At 40.8% G+C, this 18,211-nt stretch overlaps 1 protein-coding gene across 2 annotated transcripts in view; it reads left to right on the forward strand.

Moving 5' to 3' along the window:
- Positions 1 to 18,211, forward strand: part of LOC140211072 (receptor-type tyrosine-protein phosphatase gamma-like) — a 677,613-nt gene that overhangs the window by 537,672 nt on the left and 121,730 nt on the right. For both annotated transcript variants that reach the window (XM_072280498.1, XM_072280497.1), the window contains one exon: positions 10,439 to 11,213. In XM_072280498.1, coding sequence (XP_072136599.1) covers positions 10,439 to 11,213 — 775 coding nt within the window. The remainder of the gene's footprint in view (positions 1 to 10,438; positions 11,214 to 18,211) is intronic.

Below are 18,211 nucleotides of genomic sequence, written 5' to 3' on the forward strand. Positions count from 1 at the left end.
CATTATCCACAACACCCCCAACCTTTGTGTCATCAGCAAATTTACTAACCCATCCCTCCACTTCCTCATCCAGGTCATTTATAAAAATCATGAAGAGAAGGGGTCCCAGAACAGATCCCTGAGGCACACCACTGGTCACTGACATCCATGCAGAATATGACCCGTCTACAACCACTCTTTGCCTTCTGTGGGCAAGCCAATTCTGGATCTACAAAGCAAGGTCCCCTTGGGTCCCATGCCTTCTTACTTTCTCAATAAGCTTTGCATAGGGTACCTTATCAAATGCCTTGCTGAAATCCATGTACACTACATCTACTGCTCTACCTTCATCAATGTGTTTAGTCACATCCTCAAAAAATTCAATCAGGCTCATAAGGCACGACCTGCCTTTGACAAAGCCATGCTGACTATTTCTAATCATGTTATGCCTGTCCAAATGTTCATAATTTCTGCCTCTCAGGGTCTTTTACATCAACTTACCAAAGATACCTTTGCATCTCAAAGATGTCTGTCAATTGGCCACAGTAATTTGAGGGTGTGTATAAATAGCAGAATGTAGGAGGAGCTGGTGGGAATGCAAAGAAAGCAGGTTACTGGGAAAATTATCGTAGAATAGGATTGCTCTCTAAACTGGCATAGACTCAATGGGGTGAAATGGCTTCCTTCTATGCCATAAGGAAATATAGATGTGGATAGTAGGTATACAGCACAAACAACTGGAGTAGGAGTTATAAGTGGTATCTGAAGCCTGCTGAGGTCTCCTTATCCCAAGAGTGATCATTTCCCTCTGTTCCTCTCTCATGACTTCCCCATTCTCTCATTGTATCACAGAGCCATCTCTAAAGTTGGAGGTGGCATCATTAGTAGTGTTGCAGTTAAAATGATTAAAAAAATAAGACTGCCAGAGGAGATGTTCAGAATGTGACTTTCTGTGGCTGAGAGAACAAATAACATCCTTCAGGGCAGGAAATCTGTCATCCTTACCTGATCTAGCCTCTATATAACTCCAACTCACTAATGTAATTGACTCTTAACTGCTTCTTCAGTTCAAGGGCAATTGGGGAGTAATGATAAATGCCAACATTGCCAGCAATATCCACTTGCCATTAAAGAATAAATAAAAGATAAACTGTCATTTTTATTACTCAAGGAATATGCCACAGATTTAGAGCTTTGGGAACTAATCCGAAGCGTAGAACAGATTGAATTAAAACTTGCTGTGCAATCTAAACAATCCATTTGAATTAATGCATTCACACATCTAACTCATAGAGAATTGAGTGTGTTGCTAGGTATCTTCTCCAACTTTAAACACGTTCTTCTATTTACTGGCCCTCAAAGCATGAAATTTTAATTTCTTTAGTGACATTAAACTGTGTTGTTTGGGCTATCTTCTACCATTACTGTTTGATTTGCAGTTTTGTCGAGGCATTCTGTTTTATTAAGGGAATGCAGTGTTGAAGGTTAAATTTTATTCCTATTGAGCAGCCATCAGTTCTGATAGTTAAGGTTGAGAATCACTCACCCCACTGACCATGATGTAAAGTGATGTTAAGGTTTAATGGGAACTGTGGAAAATGTAGCTGAGGCCTATTTGAAACATCTTTATAGAGAAGTAACTCAAATCATGATTTTTAATGCAAATTGTTTGGCATACTCTGCAGCAAAAAAAAAATGAAATCACTAATTCAGAATCTTTAACCTCCAGCATATTCTTTTCTTGAATGCACCTTGATTTGGAATAGTTTTCATTGTTTGTGGAATTCTCTTGCTGTTTTTCCATTAAGTTTAGAATATGTAGAGGTTTAAAATGAATATTCAAGGATGATTTCTATCATACATTTAACTTAATCTATCTGTATTTGTCCATTTATGTTTTTATATCATTGATTTTATTAAAATATCAGATCCTTTGCATAATTTCGCAGTTGTTCTAAGTTCTGTTTTAACCTCAGATAACTTTACAGTCCACTACCCAACCAAATTTGATGCAATCTATAATCTTACTAAACCCACCATCTACTTTTTCATCCAAATTGTTAATACATTTAATAAACCACAGGGGCCCAGCACCAATCCCTGTGGCACACCAATGGTCACAGACATCCAATCTGAGAAATAATCCTCTGACTTCTTCCATCAAGCCAATTATTTTATCAGGTTGGCTACCTCACCCTCGATCCCATGTGGTATCAGTTTATAGACCAGCTTACCATGTTCAAAGTTCAAAGTAAATTCATTATTGAAGTACATATATGTCACCATATACAGCCCTGAGATACGCTTTCTTGTGGGCATACTCAGTAAAATCAAGAAACAATAGAATCAACAAAAGACCGTGCTCAACAGGATGGACATACAACCAGTGTGCAAAGGACAACAATGTGCAAAGGACAACAATGTGCAAGTACAAAAGAAACAAAAATATTAGATAAATAAATAAGCAATAAATATTGAAGTATAAAGTCCTTGAAGCTGAGTCCATAAGTTGGGGAAACAGTTCAGTGATGGGGTGAGTGAAGTTATTCCTTCTGGTTTAAGAGCCTAATGGTTGAGGAGTTATAACTGTTCCTGAACCTGGTGCTGTGGGTCCTGAGGTTCCTGTACCTTCTTCCTGATGGCAGCAGTAACATGGGACCTTGTCACCAGTCTTGCTTCGAGCTACATCGACAAAGTCTACCTACCATCCTGTCCTTGTCAAACCTCTTAGTGACCTCTTGAAAAAAATTCAAATGTAAAAGAGTAAAAAACAAAAATGATTTAGGCTACTGATTAATATTTTTCCAGATTATGTTAACTGAGAAGTTAAGAAATAAATTTGTGTGAAAGATATTTTTATTATAAAGTAAGGCTTTTTGTTGGTGAATCAGTAACAAGTGGAGTAGGTAAGTGTGTTGTGTTGAGAGGTGAGCAGTGCCTTCTACCCAAATGATCCAAGACCTTGTTTTGCTTCTTTCAATACTCACCAGCAGATGGTAGCAAAATATATTAATGCATGTTTGTTTGTAAAAGGTATAAAAGTAATCGTAAAAAAGAAGTGACTGAATTGCAATAATTCAGTAATGGATAGATAATTTAATTAACATCAATCCTTCACAATTCTTGTGGGAGAGAGCAGAAATTCTTTTGTTAACATTTGCTTTAATTAAGGAGACCAAAGGAGGAAAAGCAATGGAGAATGATGAAGAAGTGCAGATTGGTAGTGGTTTGGACAGCGGTAGGGAAAACATTAAATGATAGCGTGGTTGGAGTCAGCAGTTGAATAAATACTAGTTTTGAAGAAATGAATACTTGCAGTTCTAATACTTAACTGGTACACATGTTTTTAGGAAGGCCCATCTTCTATGCATCCATTTTCTTTCCATGTTTTGCTAATTTTGATTTTTTTAACAGTTTTAGACCAAATTGAAGGAATGCATAAACCTGTAGAGATCACACAATGTTAGCAAGTCAACGCAGTCATTATCCATATGTAGCGTGATCCCAACCTCCATCTGCAAATTATTGGATAAACTCTCCAATGCAATCTCCTGTATAAACAGGCATTTTTTTTTCACTACTATTGAAGCCATTTTTACCATAACAATCTCTACTTAGCCACCAACTCTATCATCTCCTAGACATCTCCTTGAATCCAAACGTATGTATACAACCTTGAGTTCATATTTGATCCAGGGGTGAGCCATATATCCATGTCATCACCAACTATTTCTACCTCTGCAGTAACAGCCAATTTTCTCAGTTCACACTGTCCTCTCCACCCTCATTTCCCAATTTACTGACCATAATTTTAAAATCCTCGGCTCCTCCTTGGCCTTTCCCCTTTCTGTCACTGTAACCTGCCTGCTCCAGCCCTAAAATGCCACTTGAGATACCTCACTGTGTTATTTTTAATTTCCCAGATTGAGTTGTTCCTTTCTTAACCACTGTTTCTTTGGTTGCCAGGACCATAAACTGTTTTCTCCCCCATAGATAGTTCTGTCTTTGTAACATCCTTTCATTTCTATAAGTACTTAAAGCTATTTCATGCACCAAATTTTTAGTCAAAAGTATCCCCAATACTTCTCCTGAGTTAGTGTCACATTTTGTGTTTAACATGGTCGTCATAAAAAGCCTTAAGAAGATTTGTAATGTTGAAGTACAATATAAATATATTTTTTGTTGCGGTTGATCTGGTAGAACACTGTGTATCAGAAATGCACTGCAGCTACAGACAGAGGCTGTGTTGCAGACACTATAAAATAAAACATGCCCTTTGGGGCAGTTGTCAATAAGATTTATTTTTAAAGAACGTTTCATTCTATGCAACAGATGAGCAGATAAAAGTAGTTAACTGGGACACACTCAGCAGGCCTGGTTGCATCTGGGGAGAGGTAAACTGAGGATAATGACCTATAAACAAAACATGGAAAATATTTTTAATAGAATTAGGTTTATTATCACTCTCAGATGTCATGAAATTTGTTTTTTTGCAGTACAATACATAAAGAATTCTGTGTCACAATAAGGAATAGTGCAAAAAGAGAACAAAATAGTGAGGTAGTGTTCATGGATAGCAGATCTAGGCAGGACTATGTTGGAGAATGCAGAGATTGTTTGTTAGCTTTGGAATATTTAATGTACCCTTTTGGATATACTGCAAAGGATGCATTATCCTTTTGCAGTACGTAATTCAAGTCGGCAAGAAAATTTTATGAAAGCTGTTTGGATTACCAACAATGCCAACTAAAATACAAATCACAAAATAGATAGCATGTTTTTAAAAATCTTTATAATCAAATGGAGTCATGGAGTTATATACAAGGGGTGATTGATAAAGGTAGGCAGAGGGGGAGGCGTGGCTTTATTGGTAAGAAATGATATTAAATCATTAGAAAGAGGTGATACAGGATCGGAAGGTGCAGAATCTTTATGGGTTGAGCTAAGAAATAGCAGAGGTAAAAGGACCCTGATGGCAGTTATTTATAGGCCTCCAAACAGCTGCAGGGATGTGGACTACAAATTACAACTGGAAATAGAAAAGGCTTGTCAGAAGGGCAGTGTTATGATAATTGTGGGGGATTTTAACATGCGAGTAGATTGGGAAAATCAGGTCGGCACTGGATCTCGAGAGAGAATTTGTAGAATGTCTGCGAGATGGCTTTTTAGAACAGCTTGTTGCTGAGCCCACTGGGGGATCGGCTGTACTGGATTGGTTATTGTGTAATGAACCAGAGGTGATTAGAGAGATTGAGGTGAAGGAACCCTTTGGAGGCTGTGATCATAACATGATTGAGTTCGCCGTGAAATTAGAAAAAGAGAAGCTGAAATCTGATGTGTCGGTATTTCAGCGGAAATTAAAGTGGCATGAGAGAGGAACTGGCCAAAGTTGACTGGAAAGGGACACTGGCGGGAAAGACAGCAGAGCAGCAGTGGCTGGAGTTTATGCGAGAAATGAGGAAGGTGCAAGACAGGTATATTCCAAAAAAGAAGAAATTTTCGAGTGGAAAAAGGATGCAACCGTGGTTGACAAGAGAAATCAAAGCCAAAGATAAAGCAAAGGAGAGGGCATACAAGGAAGTAAAAATTAGTGGGAAGGCAGAGGATTGGGAAGTTTTTAAAACCTTACAAAAGGAATCCAAGAAGGTCATTAAGAGGGAAAAGATTAACTATGAAAGGAAGCTAGCAAATAATATCAAAGAGGATACTAAAAGCTTTTTCAAGTATATAAAGAGTAAAAGACAGGTGAGGGTAGATATAGGACCGATAGAAAATGATGCTGGAGAAATTGTAATGGGAGATAAGGAGATGGCAGAGGAACTGAACGAGTATTTTGCATCAGTCTTCACTGAGGAAGATATCAGCAGTATACCGGACACTCAAGGGTGGCAGGGAAGAGAAGTGTGCACAGTCACAATTACGACAGAGAAAGTACTCAGGAAGCTGAATAGTCTAAAGATAGGTAAATCTTCTGGAGCACCCTCATGTTCTGAAGGAAGTAGCTGTGGAGATTGCGGAGGCATTAGAGATGATCTTTCAAAAGTTGAATAGATTCTGGCATGGTTCCGGAAGACTGGAAGATAGCAAATGTCACTCCGCTATTTAAGAAGGGGAAAAGGAAGCAAAAAGGAAATAATAGACCTGGTAGTTTGACATCGGTGGTTGGGAAATTGTTGGAGTCGATTGTCAAGGATGAAGTTACAGAGTACCTGGAGGCATATGACAAGATAGGCAGAACTCAGCATGGATTCCTTAAAGGAAAATCCTGCCTGACAAACCTATTACAATTTTTTGAGGAAATTACCAGTAGGCTAGACAAGGGAGATGCAGTGGATGTTGTATATTTGGATTTTCAGAAGGCCTTTGACAAGGTGCCACACATGAGGCTACTTAACAAGATAAGAGCCCATGGAATTACGGGAAAGTTACATACGTGGATAGAGCGTTGGCTGATTAGCAGGAAACAGAGAGTGGGAATAAAGGGATCCTATTTTGGTTGGCTGCCGGTTACCAGTGGTGTTCCACAGGGATCAGTGTTGGGGCCGCTTCTTTTTACATTGTATATCAACGGTTTGGATTATGGAATAGATGGCTTTGTGGCTAAGTTTGCTGATGATACGAAGATAGGTGGAGGGGCCGGTAGTGCTGAGGAAACGGAGAGTCTGCAGAGAGACTTGGATAGATTGGAAGAATGGGCAGAGAAGTGGCAAATGAAGTACAGTGTTGGAAAGTGTATGGTTATGCACTTTGGCAGAAAAAATAAACGGGCAAACTATTATTTAAATGGGTAAAGAATTCAAAGTTCTGAGATGCAACGGGACTTGGGAGTCCTCGTACAGGATACCCTTTAAGTTAACCCCCAGGTTGAGTCAGTAGTGAAGAAGGCGAATGCAATGTTGGCATTCATTTCTAGAGGAATAGAGTATAGGAGCAGGGATGTGATGTTGAGTCTCTATTAGGCGCTGGTGAGACCTCACTTGGAGTACTATGGGCAGTTTTGGCCCTTTATTTAAGAAAGGATGTGCTGACGTTGGAGAGGGTACAGAGAAGATTCACTAGAATGATTCTGGGAATGAGAGGGTTAACATATGAGGAACGTTTGTCCGCTCTTGGACTGTATTCCTTGGAGTTTAGAAGAATGAGGGGAGACCTCATAGAAACATTTCGAATGTTGAAAGGCATGGACAGAGTGGATGTGGCAAAGTTGTTTCCCATGATGGGGGAGTCTAGTACAAGAGGGTATGACGTAAGAATTGAAGGGCACCCATTCAGAACAGAAATGCGAAGAAATTTTTTTAGTCAAAGAGTGGTGAATCTATGGAATTTGTTGCCACGGGCAGCAGTGGAGGCCAAGTCATTGGGTGTATTTAAGGCAGAGATTGATAGGTATCTGAGTAGCCAGGGCATCAAAGGTTATGGTGAGAAGGCAAGGGAGTGGGACTAAATGGGAGAATGGATCAGCTCATGATAAAATGGCGGAGCAGACTCGATGGGCCGAATGGCCGACTTCTGCTCCTTTGTCTTATGGTCTTATGGTTTTATAAGTTCGTGGCCTAAGGTAGAAGGAGTCAATTTTAGAAAACCTAGCACATTTATTTTTCAACATAGTCCCCTCCTACATGTACACACTTAGTCCAGTGGTCATGGAGCATACGGACCCCTTCCTTGTAGAAGTGATCCACAGCAGGGATGATTGATAAGTTTGTGGCCTAAGGTAGAAGGAGATGAGTTATTAACTTCGAACTTTCTGCATTGTCACTCAATGAGTTGAACTGCATGTGCATGTAACAAGAGCGTCTTGGACCTCCAGGTGGTCCGTAGCAGGGGTGATTGATAAGTTTGTGGCCTAAGGTAGAAGGACATGAGTTATACAGCTCTGAAGTTTCTCCTCATCGCCGACCCCTGCTGTGGACCACTTGTGGAGGTCCAAGACACCGACTTCTACAAAGAAGGGATCTGTATGCTCCACGACCGCTGGACTAAGTGTGTAAATGTAGGAAAAATAAATGTGCTAGGTTTTCTAAAATTGATTCCTTCTACCTTAGGCCACGAACTTATCAATCACTCCTTGTAGAGTGGAAATGAACACTTCGGCCCAACTGTTCCATGCTGACCAAGATTCCCATTTAAACTAGTCCTATTTGCCTGTGGTTAGTCTGTATTCCTCTAAGCATCTCCTATCCATGTATCTGAATTAATGGGACTGCAAATACTGGTATGATGATCCACATCATTTTTCCCCACAAAAATTCTTCAAAAATATTTATTTTGACTTTCACTTTCTGCCTTGTGTACCGTTATCGAAGCAGAATTTTCTTTCTGCACTCCTCACAGACTTGAATGAAAACAGCAAACTTACCTTGTGTGGATCCTTATCTCTGCAAGCAGAGGAAGTGCAACACCTGCCCAGTCACCTTCTCCCTCACCTCCATTCAGGGCCTCAAACAGTCCTTCCAGGTGAGGCAGCACTTCACCTATGAATCTGTTGGAGTCATCTACTGTATCCAGTGCCCCCAATGTGGCCTCCTCTACTAGTGAGACCCAACATAGATTGGGAGACAGCTTTGTCAAGCACCTTATCTCCATCTGCAAAAAGCACGATTTCCCAGTAGCCAAGCATTTTAATTCTATTCACCATTCCCATTCCACTATGTCAGTCTATGGTTTCCTCTACTGCCACAATGAGGCCACCCTCAGGTTAGAGGAGCAACACCTTATTTTCCATCTGGGTAGCCTCCAACCATATAGCATGAATATAGATTTCTCTGCATCCAGTAAATTCCTCCCCCCCCCCTTCAATTCCCTAAACTGGCTCCTTCTTACCTCTTCTTTTCCCACCTGTCCACTCTCCTGTCCTTTCAGGTTCCTTTTTTTCCACCGCATTACCTTTTCCACCTATCAACTCCCAACTTCTTAATTCATACCCCTCCCTCACCTTCCTGACTTCACCTATCACCTTCTAGCTTGTACATTCCCCTCTCTCCACCTTCTTTTTCCAGCTTCTTCCCCCCTTCCTTTCCAGCCCTGATGATAGATCTCGGCCCAAAACTTTGACTGTTTATTCATTTGCATAGATGCTTCCTGGCCTGCTGAGTTCCTGTGTGTGTTGCTCTAGATTTCCACCATCTGCAGAATCTCCTGTGCTTATGTGGATCGAGTGGTATCAAGGAGCTACACAGTGCTAGCTGAAGCCTCAAAGGCAAAAGAATGTATACCGATAAACGTATCATGTTGGAGGGCCAGAACAATCTCAACTATGAAACAGCTGGAAAGCTTGGACGCATGGCTGAGGCACATTTCCAGCTCAGATATCTGACAAATTTGCAAGGATGTTACCTGCATTGGAGGGCATACCATATGAGAATAGGTTGAATGAACTTGGCCTTTTCTCCTTGGGGTGAAGGAGGATGAGAGGTGGCCTGATAAGGGTGTATAAGATGATGAGAGGTATTGATTGTGTGGATAGCCAGAGGCTTTTTCCCAGGGCTTTTTTCTTCCCTCAAAGCCATGCAATGGAGCATCATGTACCACAGTGAAAGGTGAACACCATAGTTCCCCTAATCCGTAACTTTCACCCTGTGAGGTCTTTTGTGTCTCCGCTATGAACTTAGCTATTGTCAGCAGTGCTTTTGAGAACCACTGCTTGTCTTTAAGACAATTCTGCAAATTGTCTCTAAATTTGTTGCTTCCATGTTGAAATTTGGATGCTGGAGTCAGGCTAGGGGGTCACTTGAAGTAAATCTCACCTTCTGCTTAACTGCTAAACCCATCCTTTGCACGTGGTGACAGATGACGCATGTATTGAGAAAAGGGATTGGATACATGTCACATCTCTGCTCAATGCCAAAATTTCTCAATTCCTTGATAAAAAGGTAAGTAGAGGTAAGTATTTTATATATTTTACTTTATCTTGATGTTTTAATTAATTTCTAGTACCTTCCAGTATTTTGAGTTTAAAGTATCCTTTGATTTTTAAATAATTTATTATCTATTTAATTATTTGTTAATCTGAACAGAGTTTAAATGTCTGTAGCAAGATGGTCAGAGACATTCTAAAACAGTTCAAAGGCCTTTCAATAGGAATTCTGAACATTCCAGAGCAGTCACTGGTTTGTGATCCATTCTCTCTTTGTGGCTCGACCCACTTTGTTGAATAATATTATGAATAGAAAATAGTCTTTGAATATCAGCAAAATTGCTCTGGTATTAATATAGAGTTCAGGAAATAAATGGAATCACTTCAGTAGGGGTTGAAAGAAATCACTGACACAATGGGATGTTTGTGTAATAAAATTTGATTCATTAAACAGAATTTCCTGAAACTGTTGCAGATGAAACAAGATATTGTAATGACCATAGAAAGTAAGATTGTGAGGGGAGTGGAAATACCATAGATGTTAAAATCATCTTACCCTGTATTTATTTGTTCCTTTTTGTGTTTCCCTGATACTTCTAATAGCCTACAGCCTCTCCTGCTGCTTCAGCTGACATGGCACCAATCAGCTCTGGGTCATCTACTTGGACTTCTTCTGGTCTAACTTTGCCCTTTGTTTCCATGGCAACTGGCATTGGCCCTTCGTCCAGTGGAAGCCAGACTACTGTAGCATCTGTGGTAACGAGCACTTTGCTTGCAAGTCTTGGGTTTGGTGGTGGTGTTGTTCCTTCCTTTCCTAGTACTGTGTGGCCTACACGCCTTCCATCTGTTTCTTCAACCACTAAACACCGAGCAAGAACTGTTGTTTCAACGACTGAAGCATTGTCATCCCCAGGCTCAGAGGGTGGTTCTGCTGTGAACAAAACTGGTGAGGCAGAAGGTAAAGATGAAAAGAAAGACAATGATGGTGAGAAAGGAGAGGGAGAAGGAGAGGGTGATGATGAAGAAGAAAAAGGCTCAGGAAAAGATGTTATAGAAAAAGAAAAAAAATTTGTGAATGTAACAACCACTAAGACACAAAATGAGACTGAGTCAGGGACATCACCTGAAGGTTCAAGTGGTCCAACCGAGAAGGATATAAACCCGACCAGTGAACTAGACCTTTCAAACACAACTGTGAGTGAGGAAAATACCACCTTTCCACAACCGACAATGGAGCAGACGGAGACACTATCCAAAGTTGCAACGACAGAAAGCTATCCAGTTCAAATTCCACTCAATCCCACACCTTCTTCAAAAGCATGGAACGATGTGGAGCGAGAGAAATCAGCTGAAAACACATTTGTTATGGTGGATCCAGGTTAGTTTCTGTCAAGCTTTTTTTTGTAATCCCCAGATGTTTAAATGTGAGTTTTGTAACAGGCTCTATGTTGGTAAGCCACATTTTTTTTTATTGTTGGGCTCTATTACAAGAAGGGGTAGAACAGAAAACTACTAAAGTCTTTCTATAACTTTACTGGTCATCACTGAGACTACCAAGGAAGTACTACATACAGTACTGAAGGTAATTTAAGGTTGGCTAATCTTGTATTGTGGATATTTTGGAAAAGATTCCATAGGCTGATTTTTAGGATGAAGAAGTTGGATTATAAAGAATGACTGAGTAGATTGTGCTTGTACATATTGGAGTTTAGGAAAATGAATAGTGATGTGGTGTATACTGATTTTAATAAGGTGGCTCTTTCAGAAATTCAGGAGGCATGGAATCCAGTGTATTCTGCCTGGAGATTAGGACTAGTGGTGTTCAGCAGATTTCCCTTGTGATTTTTATAGGTCATTTAGATGAGGAAGTGGAAGGGTGGGTTAGTAAGTTAAGTAGATGACACAAAGATTGGTGGTATTTTGGATAGTTTTAAAGGTTGTTGTAGGTTACAACAGGATATTGATGATATATAAAAGTGACAGATGGAGTTCAGCCCAGAGAAGTGTGAAGTGATATACTTTAGAAGATCAAACTTGAAGGGAGAGTACAAGGATAATAGCAGGATTCTTGGCAGAGTGGAAGATCAGAGGAATCTTAACGTTAGATGTCCATACATCCCTCAAAGTTGCCATGCCAAGTTGATACGGTGGTAATAAAGGCATATGGTGTGGTGGTCTTCATTAATTGGTAGGGGTGGGAGGGTAGAGTTCAAGAGCCATGAGGTAATGTTGCAGGTCTATAAAATTCTGATTAGATCACACTTGGATTATTGTATTCAGTTCTGGTCACCTCATTATAGGAAGGATGTACAAGCTTGAGAAAGGGTGCAAAGGAATTTTAGAAAGCATGTTTTATGAGAAATGGTTGAGTGAGCCAGGGCTTTTCTCTTTGGAGTGACGAAGGATGAGAGGTAACTTGATAGAGGTGTGTAAGATGATTAGAGGCATAGCTAAAATGGATAGCCAGAGCCTTTTCTCCCCCCCCCCCACCCCCAGGTGATAATGGCTGTTAGGAGAGGGCATAATTTTGAGGGGATAGGGGAAATGTACAAAAGTGCAGAGGGGATGTCAGAGGTAGGCTTTTTTTATACCAAGAGTGTAAGTGCATGGAACACGCTGCCGGGCATGATGGTAGACGCAGGTATATCAGAGACATTTAAGGGACTCTTAGACAGCCACATGGATGAAAGAAGAATGGGGAGCAATGTGGGAGAGAAGGGTTAGATTGATCTTGGAGAAGGTTAGAATCTTGGGCTGAAGGGTCTGTACTGTTCTATGAATTAATTTAAGGCTACGATAAGTTCTTGGACTATTAGTTAATCAACGGTCATGATGAAGAGACGAGAAAATGGAGTTAAAGCCAAATTTATAATCTTATTAAATGGTGCAACAGACCATACTATTCCTGCTCCCATTTCAATGTTTCATATTCAATCATAATATGTTGACATGGTAACTTAATGTGCAGAAGTTACAGATTTAGTAAATTTGTTCATTAAATAACGCTAAATTTAAAGATAAAGTCTGTAAAGTTAGTATAATTTACTCAGTTAAAAATTGAGTTCTCTTCATTTAAAGGGTAAAATCTGTTCTTTAAGTCATTTTTGACAAAGGGAGAAGATGTTCTTTTGTCTATTTGGTTTGTAGTTGTCTTTTTGAGATAAACTATCCTTAGGAGCACATCCTTAGCAGCTGCCCTAAAGCCGTGGGGGAAGGTCACTACCGGTGGCGTCATGACCAGGTGCTGAAGACAGTGGCAGAGAGCGTTGCGATGGCCGTGGCCACCAGCAAACAGAGTGGTCAGTGGAAGAACATCTGCTTTGTCAGAGCCGGAGCACAGCCCCTACGTCAGCCCAGACCAGCATCATCATCGGGCCTGCTTAGCACCGCAGCAGACTGGTTGCTCCAAGTTGGCCTGGGAAGGCAGCTGAAGTTTCCTGGCCAAATAGCAACAACTTCACTGAGGCTGGATGTGGTCCTTTCTTCAGTGTCGTCGAAGCAGGTTGTCCTCATCGAGTTGACAGTTCCCTGGGAGGACCGCACTGAGGAGGCAAATGAGCGAAGCGGGCCAGTTACCAGGAGCTGGTGGAGCAGTGCTGGAGGCAAGGCTGGAAGGCTCGCTGCGAGCCCATTGAAGACGGGTGCAGAGGTTTTGCCGGCCACTCACTCTGCAGGGTCTACACCCTACTTGCCATCACTGGGGCTGGCAAGAGGAAAGCTATCAGGACCATCACAGAGGCCGCTGACAGAGCCTCCAGATGGCTGTGGATCAGGAGGGGAGATCCGTAGGCCAGAGCTGCTGCGAGACAAGCTGGGGTCTGATCAACCCCGGCTGGGTCGCCTGGGCGAGCGTGTATGATGTTGAAAGACCTGAAACTCCTGACGACCCCAGGTTACATCACTGATGATGTGTCCCAGCGCATCTGCAGGATGTATCTCAGAATCAATAGTGTTTGTACCTTTGTTGATTTTATACACCTAATCTAGAAAAACTAAACCACTGACATTAGAACTAGTAATGGTTGGTGAAATTATGTAGAACATCTTTCTCTGAGCAAACAATGTACTACATAAATGAGAAATCAATAAATCTTTAGTGTTATAATTAAAAGATGATTTTTTATTCACTTGGAAACCAGATCTAATAAGTGTACACAAAATAATTCAAATTAGTTAAACGAGAATGTAGCTTTGCAAGGTAATGATTTTTACAATCAGGAACAGCAAACCATGGATAGATTCAGCTTGCTCTCTCATTTGTTCCAAGCTGAGGATATATCAGCTTGGAGGATACGCTTCCTCTGAATAAAGCTGCTGCATATGGGCATGGAAATGGATTTGGACCTGTGCATTTTTGGGTGCCTTAAAGGTTGCCAGCAGTTGTGTGACTTTTGCGACCTGTGATTGTGATGGAGTGATGAAATAGGGACCAGTGTAGTAGTGGCATCATTTTTTTTTTGCAGACAGATCCTCCTGACTTAGTGAAAATCAATTCTGAATTTAACTTCTTACTATCTTTACAGCTGTATTGCTAGTAAAGCTAGTAGAAACTACAGAGCTCATGCACCACAGGAATACAGTGGCATCTGAAGATAGCTACCAAGGTCCCCATTGCCTTGATTTCATCATAATTGGCATCTCTGCTTGAAACTGCCTGTCATTTTGTCTGAGTATTGACAGACAATTGTAAAATGGATGACAAATTGGCGTTTATTGAAGGACTTGGGGGATGATGAGCTGGGCAGAAAATCAGCATTGGAAGTCCATTAAGTGTACCAAACCTATGTTGTGATCACTTTTAGACAACTGTCAACAAATTTCAGCAGATTAAAATTGGTCTTCTGAGTTGTAATCTCATTTTAACATAATGAATTAGCTAACATGACAAGGTTGGGATGTCTGAACTGCATCTGAGTAAAAATTTATATTCCCTTAATGGCAAAATTAGTAGGTTGGCAAATGCAAGTTCAGTCTCCCATCCAAAGAAGCAAAGCAAATCCTTATCTCGCAGCTGAATAAAGAGATGCAATGATTGTCATGTAAGCTGTCTACAGAAATCAGCCACAGACTGGTAATGTCATGGGCCTGGACCCAAATCTCCTCCTGAATGATTTTTGCACCTGGTGTCAGGGGTAAGCATAAAGAATTTATTTTCTTTCTGAAGCTGAAAATGATGGAACAAAATTATAGAGCATTTTATTTCTTTGCTCTGTATACATTACCCAATAAATCAGTTTGACAATATGACAAGAAAATATAAATATTTAATTAGTAATTCACATTAATTTCAGTAAATGAACAACTGGATCTGAAAGAATCTTTCTTGTAATATGGAAAATGTACACAGAAAGCTCTTCAAAAGATAAAATTAAATACCTCATATGAAAGTTTTTTCAGTCTGCCAATGACATACTGCACTTTGCCAAACCACTAGACTTTCAGTGAGATGATTTTTCATGTTTTTCTCTGGACTCCGCCCATATTTTCTGCACCATAGCATCTACGCCATTTTATTTTTATTTCCACATTGGTTCCAGGTGCATTGGAGTTAGCTCTTAACATTCCATTCTATTCTATGTATGCATTATATTTGTACATTTATGGAATATTAGGCTACTATATATAATCAATATATATCAAAGTGAATTTGAATGGGATCAAATCTCTATTTTTATGCTTTTCTTAATAGTAAGAGAATATAGAGGAATACAGAGGCATAGACCAATAAATAGTCTAGTAGCATAATGTCCCATGATTAGACTATTAATTGAACTGAACATGCTGAACTCTGAATTTCACAACCACTTTTATTCCAGCCGGTAGGATAATTAATTTTGCAAAACAGGAGAGTATTATTGTCAACCTAGGGGTATTGGTTGCAGGATGTTCAGTGCCAGAATTCCACGTTCTGTTTGCTGAGACTATTGAAAATATATATCATTTGACCAGATAGTGCAAATGATAATATAATTAGATTAGGCAACATCTGTGGAGACAGAATCTAAGTTACATAATATTTCATGCCAATGATCTTTTTTTTGAAACATTTTCTGATTTTAAGTAACCAACCTAGATGTTAAAACCGTAAGATATAGGAGCAGAATCAGGTTATCCAGAACATTGAGTCTGCTCTGCCATTTGATCAGGGCTCATTTATTTTCCCTCTAACCGCCATGCTTCTACCTTAGAAGCAGAAAGTCACAGAACACTACAGCACAGAAACAGGCCCTTCTTCTCATCCAGTTCATACCAAACTATTAAGCTCCTGTCCCATCGGCCTGCACCTGAACCACAGCCCTCTATACCCCGCTATCCATGTACCTATCCAAATTTCTCTTAAATTTTGAAATCAATCTTGCATCCATCACTTTGTACCACACTGTCACTACCATCTGAATGAAGTTGTGCATCATGTTCATTCCCTTAAACGTTTCACCTTTACCCTTAACCCATGACCTCTAGTTGTAGTTGGGCCCAACCTCAGTGGAAAAAACCTGCTTTCATTTACCCTGTCTATCTGTACCCCTCATAATTTTATATAGCTCTATCAAATCTCCCCTTAGTCTTCTACATTCTAGGGAATAAAGTTCTAACGTATTCAACTTTTCCCTATAGCTCAGGTCCTCAAGTCCCAGCCATGTGCACTCTTTCAACCATATTGACATCTTTCCTATAGGTAGGTGACCCAAACTGGACACAATAATCCAAATTAGGCCTCACTAACGTCTTATAGAACTTCAACATAGCAAACAAACTCCCGTACGCAATAACTTGATTTATGAAGGCCAAAGTGCCAAAAGCTTTCTTATAACCATATCTACCTCAGATGACACTTTCAAAGAATTATGGATCTATATTGCCACATCCCTCAGTTTTACTGTGGTCTTAAATGCCCTGCCTCTCACCATGTAAGACCTAGCCTAGTTGGCCCTCCCAAGGTGCAAAACCTCACATTTGTCTGTATTGAATTCCATTTGCCATTTTTCAGCCCATTTTCCAGCTAGTCTAGATCCTGCTGCAAGCCTTGATAGCTGTCCACTACACCCCCAAATTTGGTGTCATCCGTAAATTTGCTGATCCAGTTTACTACATTATCATCCAGATCGTTGGTACTGATGACAAACAACAATGGAAGCAACATTGATCCCTGTGGCACACCACTAGTCACAGGCCTCTGATCCAATTTACTCCCTCATCTTGAATGCCAAGCAACTGAACCTTCTTGATCAACCTCCCATGTGGGACCTTGTCAAAGGCTTTACTAAAGTCCATGTAGACAACATTCACTGCCTTGTCTTCATCAGCTTTCTCAACTATCTGTTCTGGCACTCTGGTTCCTACTCCCTATAACTCTAGTTTAACTCCCCCCCCCCCCCCGGGGGAGCATTAACAAACCTTCGTACTAGGTTATTAGACCCCATCCAGTTTGAGTACAAACTATCCCTTCTATACAGCTCCTCCCTTCCCTGGAAGAGAGCCTAATGATCCAAAAATATGAAGCCCTCCCTCCTGCACCAGCTCCTTAGCCATGTGTTAGACTGTATTTTCTTCCTATTTCTGGCCTCACTAGCATGTGGCACAGGTAGCAATCCTGACATCATCACCCTGGAGATCCTGTCCTTTAACTTGATTCCCTAATTCCCTGAACTCACTTTGCAGGACCTCGTCACCCCTCCTACCCATGTCATTGGTACCAAAGTGGACTGTGACCTCTGGCCGCTCACCTTCCCACTAAAGAATGCTGTGAACTCAATCCGAGGTGACCCTGACCCTGGCACCTGAGAGGCAACATACCATTTGGGAATCTCATTCTTGTCCACCGCACCTCCTTTCTGTTCCACTAAGCAATGAATCCCCTATCACTACAGCTTGCCTCTTCTCCCCCCTCTCCCCTCCTGAGCTGCAGAGCCAGATTCAGTGTCAGAGTTCTGACCACCTCTGTTAGGTCATCCATTCCCCCTCCCAACAGAATCCAAAGCAATATACCTGTTGTTGAGGGGAATGGCCACAGTGTACTCTGCATGGTGACCTATCCCCTTTCCTCTTCCTGATGGTTACCTGTGTCCTTGGGTATAAGTACCTCCCTGTATGTCATTCCTGTCTATTAGCCTATCAGCCTTCCGAATAATCCAAAATTCATCCAGTTCCAGCTCTACTTCCTTAACATGGTCTGTTAGTAGCTACAGCTGCATGCACTTTTTGCAGGTGTCGTCATCAGGGACACTGGCCTGCCTTCCCACATCCTGGAAGGGGAGTGTTCCAGTATCCTGCTTGGTATCCCACTGCTCTAAAAGTGCTATAAGAAAGAAAGAACAAATAAAAAATCTGCCTACAGTCCTTGCCTCCAATTCCCAAAACCTCAACTCCCTACCCTAC

Source organism: Mobula birostris, chromosome 16 (genome assembly GCF_030028105.1).
Source record: "Mobula birostris isolate sMobBir1 chromosome 16, sMobBir1.hap1, whole genome shotgun sequence".
Taxonomy (NCBI): Eukaryota; Metazoa; Chordata; class Chondrichthyes; order Myliobatiformes; family Myliobatidae; genus Mobula; species Mobula birostris.